Source organism: Mustela nivalis (genome assembly GCF_964662115.1).
Source record: "Mustela nivalis genome assembly, chromosome: 13".
In the NCBI taxonomy this organism is placed as follows: domain Eukaryota; kingdom Metazoa; phylum Chordata; class Mammalia; order Carnivora; family Mustelidae; genus Mustela; species Mustela nivalis.
The window spans coordinates 86,558,069-86,572,472 of NC_139032.1; the positions used below are offsets into that span (position 1 = coordinate 86,558,069).

The following is a 14,404-nucleotide window of genomic DNA, read 5'->3' on the forward strand; positions in this document are numbered from 1 at the left end:
TGTGTGTGTGTGTGTGTGTGTGTGTGTGTGCACGCACGTGCGTATGCACAGGCCTCCTCGGTCTCGGGAATTCATGCTTCCGGTTGTCCGTCTGTCTCCTTAGGACTGGTGGAAGGTGGAAGTGAATGACCGGCAGGGCTTCGTGCCGGCGGCGTACGTGAAGAAGCTGGACCCCGCGCAGTCGGCCTCCCGCGAGAACCTCCTGGAGGAGCAGGGCAGCATAGCTGTGCGGCAAGAACAGATTGACCACCAGTAAGGGCCCCACGGGCGACTAGCACGGCCCCGGTGTCCCTCGGGGCTTCCTTCACGTCCCATGTAGGCCACGGTTGAGGCAGTGTCCAGAAGTTTCGGAGCGACTGTTCCTGTGCCTGTGTGCACTCAGGACACCCGCTTCCCACTTGCCGCCAAGTCCCTTTTAACCCACAGCGTTCTGTTTGGACCTAAAACCCTTGACCCCTTTATTTTCCATGTTTTATTTCTTCCCCTAAAGTGAGTTTCTCTTCCTCCACAGCATTTTCTAAACCTCAGCCTCTGAATCTTTGTCCTTCAGTTGGGGAGAGCGCTCTGGGACTGAGATCTAGAGGTTCTCCTTTTCAAAGGCTGTTGGGAGAGTGGGTGTCTCCTGCTTTCTGCTCTGGCGCAGAGGTGGTTTTTTACGAAGTAGTTCTGTCCTCTGTCCTCTAGCTAAGCTCCCGTAGTGACCTGAGTCCCTCCCGTAGGGTGTCTCGCTCTGCTAATGAGCTCGGAAGTTTTTAGACACTAGAAAATATCCAGAAGTTACGTTCTCACTAGATTCTATTAGAGTAGAACTTCTGTGAGTCTGATGATCCCTGAGAAGATCAGTTACGTGTCCGCTTCCAGACCTTTTCCGTTCCTGCTGAGACAGGACCGCGCTTGGGGCCGGGGTCGAACCGTGGGAGTAAAGCCGCCGGCCTGACACGTGACTGGAGGGCTGTGTTCACTCTATCCAGTCCCTTCCTTGGAGCAGCCCTTCCCGCCGCTGGCCTTGCTTTGTCAAGTGCCCAGAGCGGCCAGTATAAGGAAAATTGTCCGCCTTCAACGTGGCAGACTGTTGTGGAAAAGGAAAGTGAACTAACCCTCTAATTTACTTTGCTGGCTGTTTCTTTCCTGATTTCCTTCGTGGCCTGGCTTCCTTCCTAAGAGCTTTTGAATGGCTCCTCAGTTGCCCCCACTCGAAGCATCCGGCCTCCTGGCGCCCGTCGGAGCGGCCACTGTCCTTTCCCGTGGATTAATCGCACTAATCTGTGCATGCTTTTGCTGTGCCCCCCGTGCAGGACGCGCGTAACTAAGGAGGCCGGCAGCGTGTCTCTGCGTATGAAACAGGTGGAGGAACTGTGAGTAGGCGGCGGCCCTGCCGGTGCCCGTGTCCGTTCTCCCTCTGCCGCTTCTCTCCAAGGCTCTTGTTCATCCGGAAGGACGAGGTGGGGGGGTACTGCGCCGCCCTGCGGCAGCTTCGCTCACCAGGGATGAGGTTTCGGTGGCGCCGTGTCAGTCGATGGCCGCTTGTCTTCTGGGTCGCTTCCGTGTGCAGCTGTGCGCTCGGTGTCGTTGGTCCCCCGCGTCCCCCGCTGGCTTTGGTGGTGGGCCAGCCGCGCTCGGCAGCGAACCTGAAGGCCGGGCCCATAGTGTTTCTTAGTAGGAAGCAGACGCCACTCCTCCCTTTAAAGTGCTCTGAGTCTGGGTACCGCGTTGCTTTTTTTTTTTTTTTTTTTCTTTAAATCTCACTCGGAGAAGCTTAGATTTGATGGTGACGGTGGATTTTCTTTGGCCTCTAACTTCGTTTTTACTACGTTTGTCACGTTCATATCTCCAAAGCTAGTAAGTAGCTCATCCTTTTGTATTTTGGCTCCTAAGAGCTCAAATACTCTTGGATTCCTCTGAAATCTTCCAACACCAAAATGGTGTGGATACTCTGTACTTGACCTGATTTGCCATCTAGTTGCTAAACCACTGAGAAATCAGCGTATCACTCGGCCACCCTTCAGAGAGGCTAGCGTCCGGTACGAGGCTGCTGTAAAGCCGGGCATGCCTTCCCCCCGCCACCCCCGCCCCCGGCCCGGGGCGGCTCAGGGAGTTAGGAGAGCGGAGCGGCACCTCGGTCTGCATCGTGCCCGCACACTCCTCTCATCTCCGCGCTGCTCGCATGCCCCCTGTGTTCCTGTGCTCGACGCTTGGTTCCAGTCATTTGTGGTTGTGATGTTCTCGGGGCCACGTGGGCCCAGGGATGAGTGTGCCGGCTGTCCCAGCCACCAGTGGCGACCAGTACCGTGGGCACTCATCCCCGAGGCTGTGGCGCGGGCCCGTAGGAGCCGCCTCCTCATCTGTGTTCTGACACCTTGTCACCCGGGCACCATCGCGACACACTCATGGCCTTGGACCCGCATCTCAGAGACACTGGTGGTTTGGCCGTAAGCGAGCGTCCGTGGGAAGCTAACGGCCTGCCCGCCCCCTCTGTCACCCTCCTCACCTCCCGCAGGTACCACTCGCTGCTGGAGCTGGGCGAGAAGCGCAAGGCCATGCTGGAGAAGAGCTGCAAGCGCTTCATGCTGTTCCGGGAGGCGAACGAGCTGCAGCAGTGGATCAACGAGAAGGAGGCGGCCCTGACCAGCGAGGAGGTGGGCGCCGACCTGGAGCAGGTCGAGGTGCTGCAGAAGAAGTTCGATGACTTCCAGAAGGTACGGGCGGTCTGGCCTCTGATGAGCAGCCCGAGGGTGTGCCGGCCTCGTGACTGAAATTCACAGGAACCCACAGGGCCCGGGTGGCGCTGGCCCGCCGGGGAGCCGCGTCACAGGGACATGAACCAGAATTTTTCTTTGGCTGAATTAGCCTCACGGAAGTCGAGGCGCTTTTCTCTAATTCTCTTAAGAGCTTTTGTACTTAAAAGACAAAAACATGTTAAAGTACTTTTTGTAAATGGGGTAAAGTGGACCCAACACACGGTTACGCGTTTTTCAAGTAGGCGGTTTGGCGTGGCGCAGCCACTGACCTCTCTGGTCCTGGGCCATTTCCCGTGTCACGGGGGAGCTGCACCTTCAGCACAGCATCCTTCCCGGGATCCCTGGCCCTTTGTCCCCAAATTGACATATTCTGGACATTCCGTACATGTGGACTCCTGTATGACGTGACTTTTCACTGCCGGCGGCTGTCCCGGAGCAGCGTGTTTTCCTGGTTCATTCTTGCCTCCCTGGTGTCGGGACTCCACAACTTTTTAATGGCTGAATGGGTCTCCACTGTGTGCCTAAACCACATCTTGTTTCTCGTTCCCACTTCAAGAGTTTCATAACCAGTTCGTGTGGGTGAGGGGCTGTCGTCGCCGCCCCCAGGAGCTGTCATTAGAATTTCAGCACATTTTAAAAACATGTTCCTCCGAAGAAAGCGAAACACAAATTCCCATCCTGACAGAATCGTGGCGTATGAACCACCGTTGATGAGGCAGATTGCAGACGAGGCATTGTCAGTCAGTGCCCTATTGTTGCCTTGCTTGCTCGATCGCCACAGTCAGGACTTCCTGGTTTAGGTGACTCCCGTGGAATAGAGAAACTGGTTCACAGGATACCTAGTGAACAGAAACCCTGTAGGTTCAAACTACAGTTTGAACTCTTTTGCTCGCCTCCTCCTCTGTATTACTCTTAGCGTCTTAGCTGTTACGGGTTTTGCTTTACAGGATCTAAAGGCCAATGAGTCGCGGCTAAAGGACATCAACAAGGTGGCTGAAGACCTGGAGTCCGAAGGTCTGATGGCCGAGGAGGTGCAGGCCGTGCAGCAGCAGGCGAGTACCCCGGGCTCGCATGGAGCCGTGTGCCGGCGGGAAGGAACGTGGCTCCTTCCTGTGCCCTTCTGGGCCCAGCACGTGGCGTCCCGTAGCGCACTGTGCTGGCCCACGTGTGGTCAGGTCCTCTCTGGCCCCATTTCGTCTACCTCCTGTCTTCTCCATGTGCCCGTTTCATGTCGTGAAAGTTGTTTACTCTTTATTTTTTATTATTTGTTTTTTTAAAGATTTTACTTATTTATCTGACAGAGATCACAAGTAGGCAGAGAGGCAGGCAGAGAGAGAGGAGGAAGGAGGCTCCCTGCCGAGCAGAGAGCCTGATGCGGGGCTTAAACCCAGGACCCTGGGATTATGACCTGAGCCGAAGAAAGAGGCTTTAACCCACTGAGCCACCTAGGCGTCCCTATTTATTATTTTTTAAAGATTTTATTATTTGAGAGAGACACCGGCAAAGAGGGAACACAAGCAAGGGAAGTGGGAGAGGGAGAAGCAGGCTTCCTGCTGAGCAGGGAGCCGGATGTGGGGCTCGATCCCAGGACTCCGGGATCATGACCTGAGCTGAAGGCAGACGCTTAACCAGCTGAGCCACCCAGGCGCCCCTTGTTTGCTGTTACATGGCCCTTAGTTAGTAGTAACCTTACCCATTTCTTGAAGTCCAATGCGCTATCCATTGCGCCACAGAGCCACCTACCCTACCCATTTCTTAAATGAATAAAAGGTCTTGCATATAAACAGTCTGTCAGACTCTTAAGAAGCTCTTTGGGGCAATTTGTCTGTCTTGTGATTCTGTCCCCGTGTCCGGGGGATCAGAAAGTGTCACAGAAAGTTGCGTGTTTTCTCGAATAATGAAACTCGTTTTCTTCTTTCCTTGTAGGAGGTGTGTGGCATGATGCCCAGGGTAAGTCTGTGTGGAACCTGGAACGTGAGGAAGGGTAGGTTTGGGGGAAGAATAGACAGTCATGAACCTCTTACGGATTTCCGTCCCCAAACCTCAGAGAGGCCTTTTGTTGGTAAAAATCTGTGGAAGAGAAAGAAGAGCAGAAACAGGTTTTAATTTGCCATTCTCCTGAAGACCATTAAAAAAAAGTTCTCTTCAGTTTTCTAAAGCTTTTTCCACAGCAATTATTTTATGTTTATTTATTATCCTTTTTTCAAGAATCCAGTGAGTAGGACAGAGACAAGAGTTGGTGTTTTCTTACTAAATTTCTTCATTCTCTTCATTTTTGTCCACTTCATAAAAGACTAGAAATTTTCCTCTCCTGTTTATTGGCTTCCCTTCCCTCAAGCTGCCTTGTGGTGTGCTCTGAGCAGCAGTCAGTTTCTGATCTCAGGGAAATGCTACCCTGGCTGATGGCTCTAGAGACCCCCAACCATGGATGGGAGGTGGGGAGGCTGAGTTGTTCTGCTCTGCATGGCTTCCTAATGTCTGCCTCTCCCCTAAGCAGGATGACACGGATTCCAAGACTGCATCCCCGTGGAAGGTAGGAACTCCCTTGCCAGTTATGTTTTCAAAGGTTTTCAGGAATAGACATATTTTATGATTTTTTCTGGTGTGTCTATTTCTGAGGATTTGGGCATGTTGAGAGTCTCTGGTCATTTCTGGAGTTGTTGGCTGGTTTCCTTTTGACCCTGGCATTCTATCCTTTGATTCTGTCATGTCTTAAAATGCAGCCCTTAGTAAAAAGAAGCAGGTGTTCCGTGCAGGTGCTCAGGACGAGTTCGGTTAGATGGCCTTGTATACTGTCACTGCCAGAGTAAAGCCTGCACGGTGGCGCTGCGTGGTTAGGCGTGGTTGCACCCATGGGATTGCAGTCCCGAAGGACAGAACAGAGACAAGAAACCGACCTCTGCCTAGCCACTTTCCTCAGGGGCCTAAGAAATGCTTCTTCAAAGATACCAGATCCTGCAGAGAGATGTAGAAGGAGGAGTAGAAAGAGATGTATCTTCCATGACAGACACGATTCCAGACAGACACAGGGTGCTTGGCTAGGGCCCCCTGCTTCTGGCCTCCTCACCCCTCCTGGCCCGGATGTTTCCGTCATTAAAGAAGTTTCACACTGGGGGGGGAGCATGACTTTTCTCTTCGATTCAGCTTTTTCTCCTTGTTTTCAATCGTAATTATTCTTAGGTTGCAGGGTATGATCATTGGTGATGTGAGTGGGCAACATCTGCACCCGTCTCCCCTCCTGGTTTTTCTGGTAACGGGCATGTTTTCAGAAGTGTGCTTCAGGTGGCTTTGTGAACACCAACGCCACCAAACAAATACATACGAGTTTTCTTTTTAATTTTTATTTCTAAAACGGATTGGAGACAAAGGTGTGTACTTTTTGAACCTGTACACACCCACACTGGTTGAAAATGTCACCTGGGCGTGTCACGGCAGCACCGATGAGCCCGACTCCCCCACATCCCAGCTTTTGGCCCCTGATTTTCTTAACATATTTGAAGATTACTGGTATTGTAATGTGGGATTTTTTTTTAAACATAAAACTGGTGGGTTCTGTGATCCCAAGGAATGTCTGGTTTGTACCTTGGTGAGAAGAAAGCTAATTCACTGGTCTTTGTGTTTTGTTTTGGGGTTTTTTGCCCCTATCTGGTAAGGCTGTTGCCCTTAGTTCAAGGGGGACACTGTTAAAAAGACGAGCAGCCCGATAGCCAAGAAGAGATATGAGGTTCTTGGCATTTTTAGGCATAAACAGTCTCAACTGCCAGCATTTGTTAAACTGGGTGTTTTCTGGCCTATTCTGCATGAACAACACTAATACTTAGACATTGAGCTCTGTTTCCTGTCAGCCAGCTGGGGGGTTTTATGTGTGTGTATTTAAGATTTTATTTTTAAGCAATCTCTACACCCAGTGTGGGGCTTGAACTCAGAACCCTGAAATCAAGAGTTGTGTGCTCCCCCGCCGGAGCCCGCCAGACGCCCCCGCCCCAGCCAGCTGTTTTAATTGTGGTTGTCACCACTCTCTCTTGACTCTTCGTCCAGTGAACTTAGTTAAATTGTGCACTTGGGTGCTTTGTGCCTTTCTACTGGTTAATCCTTTATTTGTGGCTCTGCTCAGCATTTTGACCGTGTCCCCTTAAGACAATTTTGGTTGATGATTGAGACCTAATGAATGGCACTTGCTCCTCGGAATTGTGCCGTAATTGGCAGACATGGGAATTGTGCCGTAATTGGCAGACACGGGATTAGCGTTGCTCTTTTGCTTTCCTCCCTCCATAGTCTGCTCGTCTGATGGTTCACACCGTGGCCACCTTTAATTCCATCAAGGTAAGAAACTGGCCAGCCCCCTCGTCTCCCAGTCTCCCTCCCTGTTCTTCTTCTCCGGACTATGGCAGAGCTCTTGTCCTAAGTCATCACGCGAGCTGTTGCACTTGTCGCTGTCCCGGCTGCAAGGTTTTCCTGGGGAAATGCCTGCTCTCCGCCCACAGCAGGGTGGCCGGGTGGCCTTCCCTGCTCAAGAACTCACCTGCTCTTAGTGGTAAAATTAGCCTTCCCTTCCCTTCTAGTAGGGCCAGGAGCTGCGAGAAGTGTAGGTCCCCCCAGTGTTTGTCTCTTCAAGCACCGGGCCCCACGTGGCCTGCCGTGGCATGGGGTGTGGCTGGGCTCAGGGCTTGGGACTCATCCACACGCTAGTTCCTTTGTTTGTAAGGATTTTTGTCCATTTATTTGAGAAAGAGCTCATGTATGGGAGGGCGAGAGGGTGAGGCGGCAGCAGATTCCCCACTGAGCAGGGAGCCAGACCCAGGCCAGGCCCAGAACCCTGAGATCAGGACAGGGGTGGAGTGAGACGCCCCCCGGCAGGGTAGTTGCTGATGAAGCAACTGCTCCAGGCGGCAGCTTGGAGCTGAAAGGGAGGCTGAGTCGGCTGCATATCCCTGCAGCCTTCGAGATGATTCCAGGTCAGATGCTCACGGAGCATTCAGGCCATCAGACGTGGCTAACTTTGCTGCAGTCCTCAGCTTCTGGATTTGTGCTGTCGCGTCTGTACTGATTATTGCGCTGGGAAGGGTGGAGACAGGAAATCGTCCGTGCTCCGGCCGTTCCTTGCAAGCCGAGCGCCGGTCCTCTGGTTCTGGGCCGCGTGTTGGAGGCTGGCCTGGGTGCAACCGCGCTGACCGCTGTCCTCCTGCAGGAGCTGAACGAGCGCTGGCGGTCCCTGCAGCAGCTGGCCGAGGAGCGGAGCCAGCTCTTGGGCAGCGCTCACGAGGTGCAGAGGTTCCACAGGTGAGGGGCAGCTCCGGGCTGCAGTGGGTTGCCCTTGGCGGTCCCTGCACGGGCTGCCTCTGCTCACTCCGTGCTCTGGCGTCCGGGACCACACCTGTCCCGGGGTGCACTGCTCAGTAAAGACGGAGGGAGGGAGCGAATGTGGGTTTTTTGCTTTGTGGAGCTTTTGGTGGTAGCCGCTGTGCCCAGCAGTCCATCACCGTCCGCGCGCCTCCCCACAGAGATGCGGATGAGACCAAAGAGTGGATTGAGGAGAAGAATCAGGCTCTGAACACCGACAACTACGGCCACGACCTGGCCAGCGTTCAAGCCCTGCAGCGCAAGCACGAGGGCTTTGAGCGTGACCTCGCGGCTCTCGGCGACAAGGTGAGAGGTGGCAGGGCGGGGGACGTTTGGGCCCCGGGCAGCGCGACTCTTCCACTCGGCAGAGCGCAGCTCCCTCACGTGCCGCCACCTTGCTCCCGCAGGTCAACTCGCTGGGGGAGACGGCCGAGCGCCTGATCCAGTCCCACCCCGAGTCGGCCGAGGACCTGCAGGAAAAGTGCACGGAGCTGGACCAGGCGTGGAGCAGCCTGGGGAAGCGCGCGGACCAGCGCAAGGCCAAGCTGGGCGACTCTCACGACCTGCAGCGCTTCCTCAGTGACTTCCGGTACGAGGCCTGAAGCCGGTGGGCGGTCATTCGCTTCGGGCAGGTCCCTCTGGGCGAGGCGGCATCGTCTGGCTCCCCCGTGCCAGAAGAAGTCTCCGCGTCCCTGTCCACATGCGCACCGTTTCCCGCCGGATGGCATTCGGTTTCTGCCTTCGACGTCTCTCTCACTTACTACAGATGTACCGTAGTCTCTTTCGCAAACCTGTTTTAGTGAGAGAAACTTCATAGTCTTCGAAAAATAGAAAGGATGAAACAGGAACCCGGCCGACACCCTTCGCAGGTAGCCACCAGTTGGCTTTGCCGCCGGACACACGCTTCTGTGTTGCTGACCCGGCTGTCGGTGCTTTGCAGATAACGCGGCCCCTTTCCTCTAAATACCTGGGCCTCTGCCTCCTGCGTGCCCCGCGTTTCCACCCCCCACCCTCACGTCCAAGGCCAGCACAGCAACGGCTTACCTAGTCCCGGTTCGGGTTCTCCCGGTCGTCTCAAATGTGTGTTCACGAGTCCGGGTTTGTGTTTGGGTCCAGGGTCCGGCGGAGAGTTCCCATCGCAGTGGCAGTGGTCGCCTGACCCCTCCGCCCTCTGCATGTTGTCTTTCATGACACTGACGGTTTTGAAGGGTCGAGGCTGGGTGTCTAGCGGGATGTCCCATGACCAGGGCCTCAGGCTTTTTTAAGGCTACGTAGTGCCCCACCGGCGGGTGAGGTAGAATTTGGTCCCTGGCACCCATTCAGGACAGGTGTTTCTCTGTGGCACGCTTCTGTGCTTACAAGGGTTTCACAACGGGTGTGTGCACACGGGGGTATACACATAGGTGTGTTTTATCCAGGCACTAGCTCTGCGGGGCTGGGCTGGGCAGGTGATGCGCTTCCCCTTCCCAGGCCTCTGGTAGGAGGTCCCAGTTGGGTTTTTGGTTTCCGGTTTCTTTTTTTTTTTTTTAAGGTAAAAATCAAATAACAGAACAGTTATGTGTCTTAAAGGATGTCATTCACTGGTAATCTTACTGTGTTATACGAGTAGTACCTCTCTGAAGTTATACTTTCCACCGCCTCAGAAGAGCACCCCGAGCACCATGAGGAGTCACCCCCCTTTCTCCTCTCCTCATCAAGTCTGTTTTCCGTCTCTGGATTTGCCGATCCTGGGTGTATCTGATCAAAGGAATTCTAGGATAGGACCTGTGACCTCACACGTTGATTTCTGTGCCCTCACGTGCAGACATCGGTCAGAAGCTGGGTTCAGCGCCTGCGTGGGCTCAGGACTGCTGCAAGCTCAGAGAAAAGTGTTTCCTCCGAAGTTGTGGAAAACCGCACCATAGTTGTTGCTTGTGTCAAACCTACTTTACGGCTGGAAGATCTTAGTCACAAGTTTAGTGCGTTGATTTCTGAGGAATGCTCAGTCTTTTGTTGTCGTTTTTAATTTTTTTAACATCTCAATAGGATGAACAAGAGGCTTTGAAATATTTTGCCCAGAGATGCGGATTATAACTAGTTAACCATTCAGTAGATTAGCTGGTTAGTAGATTAACTAGTTGACCCTGAATAATCATTTAGTAGATTAACTACTTGACCCCAAATAATCTTCTGAGACAGGAATTGTGTGGTTCTCTTTTCCTGGGCAGAAAGCCTGCTTGCCAGGTAATGTAATCGCTGTTCCTTTGTGTCTGCTTGCCAGGGACCTCATGTCTTGGATCAATGGAATACGAGGGTTGGTGTCCTCAGACGAGCTCGCCAGGGATGTCACCGGAGCTGAAGCTTTGCTGGAACGACACCAGGTAGGGGGCTCTGCCCGCCAAGTGGTGGTGGGGGTGTTGAGCTGCTGGGCTAGGAAGACTGTGCGCCCTCCCCGCCCCCCTGCCGCCAGCAGCACCCTAGCCGCGCATCAGTGGTTGACAGGGCGGTGGGCATCTCGTGCCGGTTACCTAACCCCTTCCCTCCTCTTGGCAGGAGCACCGGACAGAAATCGATGCCAGGGCTGGCACTTTCCAGGCCTTTGAGCAGTTTGGGCAGCAGCTGCTGGCTCATGGGCACTACGCCAGCCCAGAGGTCAAGGAGAAACTAGATATTCTAGATCGGGAGCGCGCGGGGCTGGAGAAGGCCTGGGCTCAGCGCAGGATGATGTTGGATCAGTGCCTCGAGCTGCAGGTGCGTACAGGACGTGGCGTCCTGTTTGCCATGGGCTTTCGAACCGGGAGCTTCGTGGCCGACGGCCCCATCTGCCCACCTGCCTCCTTTTCTTTAGCTCTTTCATCGGGACTGCGAGCAAGCTGAGAACTGGATGGCTGCCCGCGAGGCCTTCTTGAATACCGAGGACAAAGGAGACTCGCTGGACAGCGTGGAGGCTCTGATCAAAAAACACGAGGACTTCGACAAAGCCATCAACGTCCAGGTGAGGCCTTTCTCTCCTCGGTGTCGGTTTGTCCAGACGGACGGCTCTCTTCGGGGGCTGCTGCCGCTTTCCGTCTCAACGACTAGAATAAAAACTCGTCCCTGACGTGCCCAACTCAGCCTTGGCGGCTCCCTGAAGCGAAGGGACTTGCTGTTGGCCACACGAAGGAAGAGCGGCCCCCCTTGTGGGAAAGCGCATATGGACCTGGATGCTTTTTAGAACTTCTAAGTTCTGATACTCGTGAGGTTTTAGTAACTGCGATGCCCCGCAGAAAAAAACGTATTGTCAAAGCAGAATCACAAATGTGCTGGTGAGGAGAGAACGCCTGAGCGCTAACAGCTCAGGAAGATGGGCTCCTCTTTGATTTATAGCCCGTTTTGTTGAAAATCTGGCATCCATCTGACAATCAGCTTGATTTTGTGTGTGACAACTCCTGGTGTCCTAGCCCCTGTCCCCAGGGTGACCTGGAGTCGTCTTGAGTTAAACTCTGCTAGTGGTCGAAATCAAGCTTCTCCTGGCCTCTGCTCTCTGGCTTCTAAAGTGTCAGCGTAGTCCGATCCCGGCGCCGGCTCGGGCCCCGCCACCCAGAACAGCCACTCTCTGTGCAAGACCTGTGGCCTGTGCAAGGCTGGGCCCGCCCGCCCGCCCGTCTTGGCCTCATGCCTCTGTTTGCCCACAGGAGGAGAAGATCGCCGCCCTGCAGTCCTTTGCTGAGCAGCTCGTCGCCGCCGGCCACTATGCCAAGGGCGACATCTGCAGCCGGCGCAACGAGGTTTTGGACAGGTGCGTGTCGGTGGGGGGGGGGGTGCTGCGCGCGCTCACGGGCCCCGGGGGCCCCCCCGGCCCGTCTTGCTCTCCGGGAGCTTCACGCTTGGGTTCCATTTCACCATCCCAGGTGGCGCCGCCTAAAAGCCCAGATGATTGAGAAGAGGTCGAAGCTAGGAGAATCGCAGACGCTCCAGCAGTTCAGCCGGGACGTGGATGAGATCGAGGCGTGGATCAGTGAGAAACTACAGACCGCAAGCGATGAGTCCTACAAGGACCCCACTAACATCCAGGTGAGCCGAGCCAAGTGGCCGCTCGTCCCCAAGGCAGCCTTGGTGTCAGGACAGGTTCTGGTAAAGAAGGCAGCTTCAGCTGTGGGGGCTCCACCTAGAGAACCATTTCCTGTGTCCTTGGGGAAGCCAGCCAAGGTTATTCCAAGAAGCTCAGCCCGCGGAGAGGTGTCACTAAATGACCCGATGGGAGACAGTGCCTTCCTCACTGGTCCCCGTGGAGGCTGTGTCCGCTAGAGAAGTGTGCGGCGCCCCCTCTAGCAGCTCTGCCCCACGCCGCGCTTTCCAGGGGAAGGACCACAGAGTGAGCCTCTGTTTAGGAGCGGATATGTACTTTTCACCTCCGTGTACTGAACTCTTGTTATTTTAATCTGTTTTTGTAGCTTTCCAAGCTGCTGGTAAGTTTCTAATCTTCTTCAAGAGTTTTTTAGTTAAATGCGCTCCAGTGTTTGTGTCCCTCTGCGTAGATCCTTGTCGTGGCCTCGCGTGGTCGGCTGGCGTCTCCTCACGCGTGCTTCTCATTTCTAATGACCCATCACACTCCATTCAAGTGTCCCTGTGGGATGTGGCTTTCTCTGTCGTAATTAGCCTGCACCCCTGCACCCCCTCCCTTGTCCCCATGTGTCACTTAGGCAAGTTCTGTACGATGTTTTATTTGGGGGCAGTAGTTAACTACGGCTTTTCAGAGGTGCTTCTTTTAAAAAAAAAAAAAAAAGGAGTAATCAGTTTTTTCTGTATGGAGTTGTGCTCCCGGTTCTCGGTGGCCGAGGACAAGGCGTCTGGCGTGGTACAAGTCTGATGACGCAGCCAGGCTGCCATCAGAGGTGCTGGTCCCTGGAGACAGACAGTTAAGTTGCCTCAGGGAAGCAGATGATCTGCTTCCAAAGCTGACCGGAGCCAGGGGTGAGAGATTAAGGAAAAAGAGGGACGTTGTTGCGCAGGGGGCAGCGTAGGGGACTTTTCGGTGAAAATGTAGTCCAGGTGGTGCTTTAAACGGATCGAAGAAATGAAGAAATGGGATAGGTGGGGTTGGAACCAAAGAGTGATCAGAGCAAGAAAGAGAAGCAGGAACTGGACTCGGGTCAGGGTTTGTGGGTATTTGAGACCCTGCTCGGACTCGGGCAGCGGAACGCAGAAGGAGGCCGCCCGATGTGGGCACTGCGCTCCGCCTGCCGGGCGGCTCCGTCCTTCGACAGTTGCTGCCCCTGAAATGAAACATTTGGTGCAGAATCCTTCCCTGACCGTACTTTTTTTTTTCTTTTAGTTCTTTCCCCCCAAATAACATCTCCCGAGACCCTGCCTTTCTCACCCAGAATTGTGTCACAGCTGTGTCCTTGCATTGTCTTGTAGTGTTTCCCGTGCCTTCTCTTGCTTTGCAGACTCTTGAAAATCCCCTTGAGACGTAGCATCAGGAGCCTTCTCCCAGCCCTCTCTTTCCTGAGCAAACAAAAGTCATTTCCTACCTCCAGTCAAGCTTGGATTTTAACAGTGCTCAGGAGTTTTGGTTAATGACAGCTACAAAAGGCCGCAAAGTCCAGGTCTGGGGCAGCCGTAGATGCTCGCCTGTCGGCGGAGAGTCTGCCTGCCAGCCAGAGTGATCACGGCCTCATGTGTATGACAGGCGAGCCAGGTGTGTGTCACCTGTTAAGATCGTCTGTCCGTGGAGGAGAAGGTTGTGGATGGAAACTGATGTCCAAGTAGTTTAAACACTGCCCTTGGCTGCTGGCGTTTTCTGCAGAATTGTAGAAAGTACTCAATTCTCGGATTTCCCTCCCAGCTGATTGAAGAATTGACTCCCTGCTCCTGAGCTGGTCCATCTCCTTTCTCCCAGCCAGGTCCTTCTGCCCTGCTCCCAGCAGGCTGAACCCCACATTGTTTGACAAATGCCATGACTGCCTTCTAGAAGAAATGTTGACACTTGCCCCCAGTTGTCTTAAGTTTCTGAGACTCCCTCTTCCCTAAACGGAGGTAACCTCACAGGACCTGGTTCTGAAAGGTCATCTTTCTGGAATTTTAGAGCAAGCACCAGAAGCACCAGGCCTTCGAAGCAGAACTACACGCCAACGCCGACCGCATCCGCGGGGTCATCGACACGGGCAACTCCCTCATCGAGCGCGGGGCCTGTGCGGGCAGTGAGGATGCTGTCAAGGTACGGGCCGCGTGGTGACGACTTTGAAATATGGCTTTAAGAACTAAGCAGATGGGGGTGCCTGGGTGGCTCAGTCGTTAAGCGTCTGCCTTTGGCTCAGGTCATGATCCCGGGGTCCTGGGATTGAGCCCCACGTTGGGCTCCCTGC

At 54.1% G+C, this 14,404-nt stretch overlaps 1 protein-coding gene across 26 annotated transcripts in view; it reads left to right on the forward strand.

The window, feature by feature from the left end:
- SPTAN1 (spectrin alpha, non-erythrocytic 1) overlaps positions 1-14,404 on the forward strand; it is a 61,703-nt gene that overhangs the window by 31,023 nt on the left and 16,276 nt on the right. For 3 of the 26 annotated variants that reach the window (XM_082695807.1, XM_082695798.1, XM_082695811.1), the window contains exons 22-37: positions 104-252; positions 1,296-1,355; positions 2,498-2,696; positions 3,686-3,817; positions 5,233-5,271; positions 7,014-7,061; positions 7,927-8,018; positions 8,240-8,384; positions 8,486-8,667; positions 10,339-10,438; positions 10,611-10,808; positions 10,906-11,052; positions 11,732-11,835; positions 11,948-12,110; positions 12,491-12,505; positions 14,125-14,256. In XM_082695807.1, coding sequence (XP_082551933.1) covers positions 104-252; positions 1,296-1,355; positions 2,498-2,696; positions 3,686-3,817; positions 5,233-5,271; positions 7,014-7,061; positions 7,927-8,018; positions 8,240-8,384; positions 8,486-8,667; positions 10,339-10,438; positions 10,611-10,808; positions 10,906-11,052; positions 11,732-11,835; positions 11,948-12,110; positions 12,491-12,505; positions 14,125-14,256 — 1,905 coding nt within the window. Of the gene's footprint in view, positions 1-103; positions 253-1,295; positions 1,356-2,497; positions 2,697-3,685; positions 3,818-4,664; positions 4,689-5,232; positions 5,272-7,013; positions 7,062-7,926; positions 8,019-8,239; positions 8,385-8,485; positions 8,668-10,338; positions 10,439-10,610; positions 10,809-10,905; positions 11,053-11,731; positions 11,836-11,947; positions 12,111-12,490; positions 12,506-14,124; positions 14,257-14,404 lie in introns of all 26 variants that reach the window. The other 23 variants (XM_082695788.1, XM_082695806.1, XM_082695809.1 and 20 more) reach the window with 14 other exon arrangements.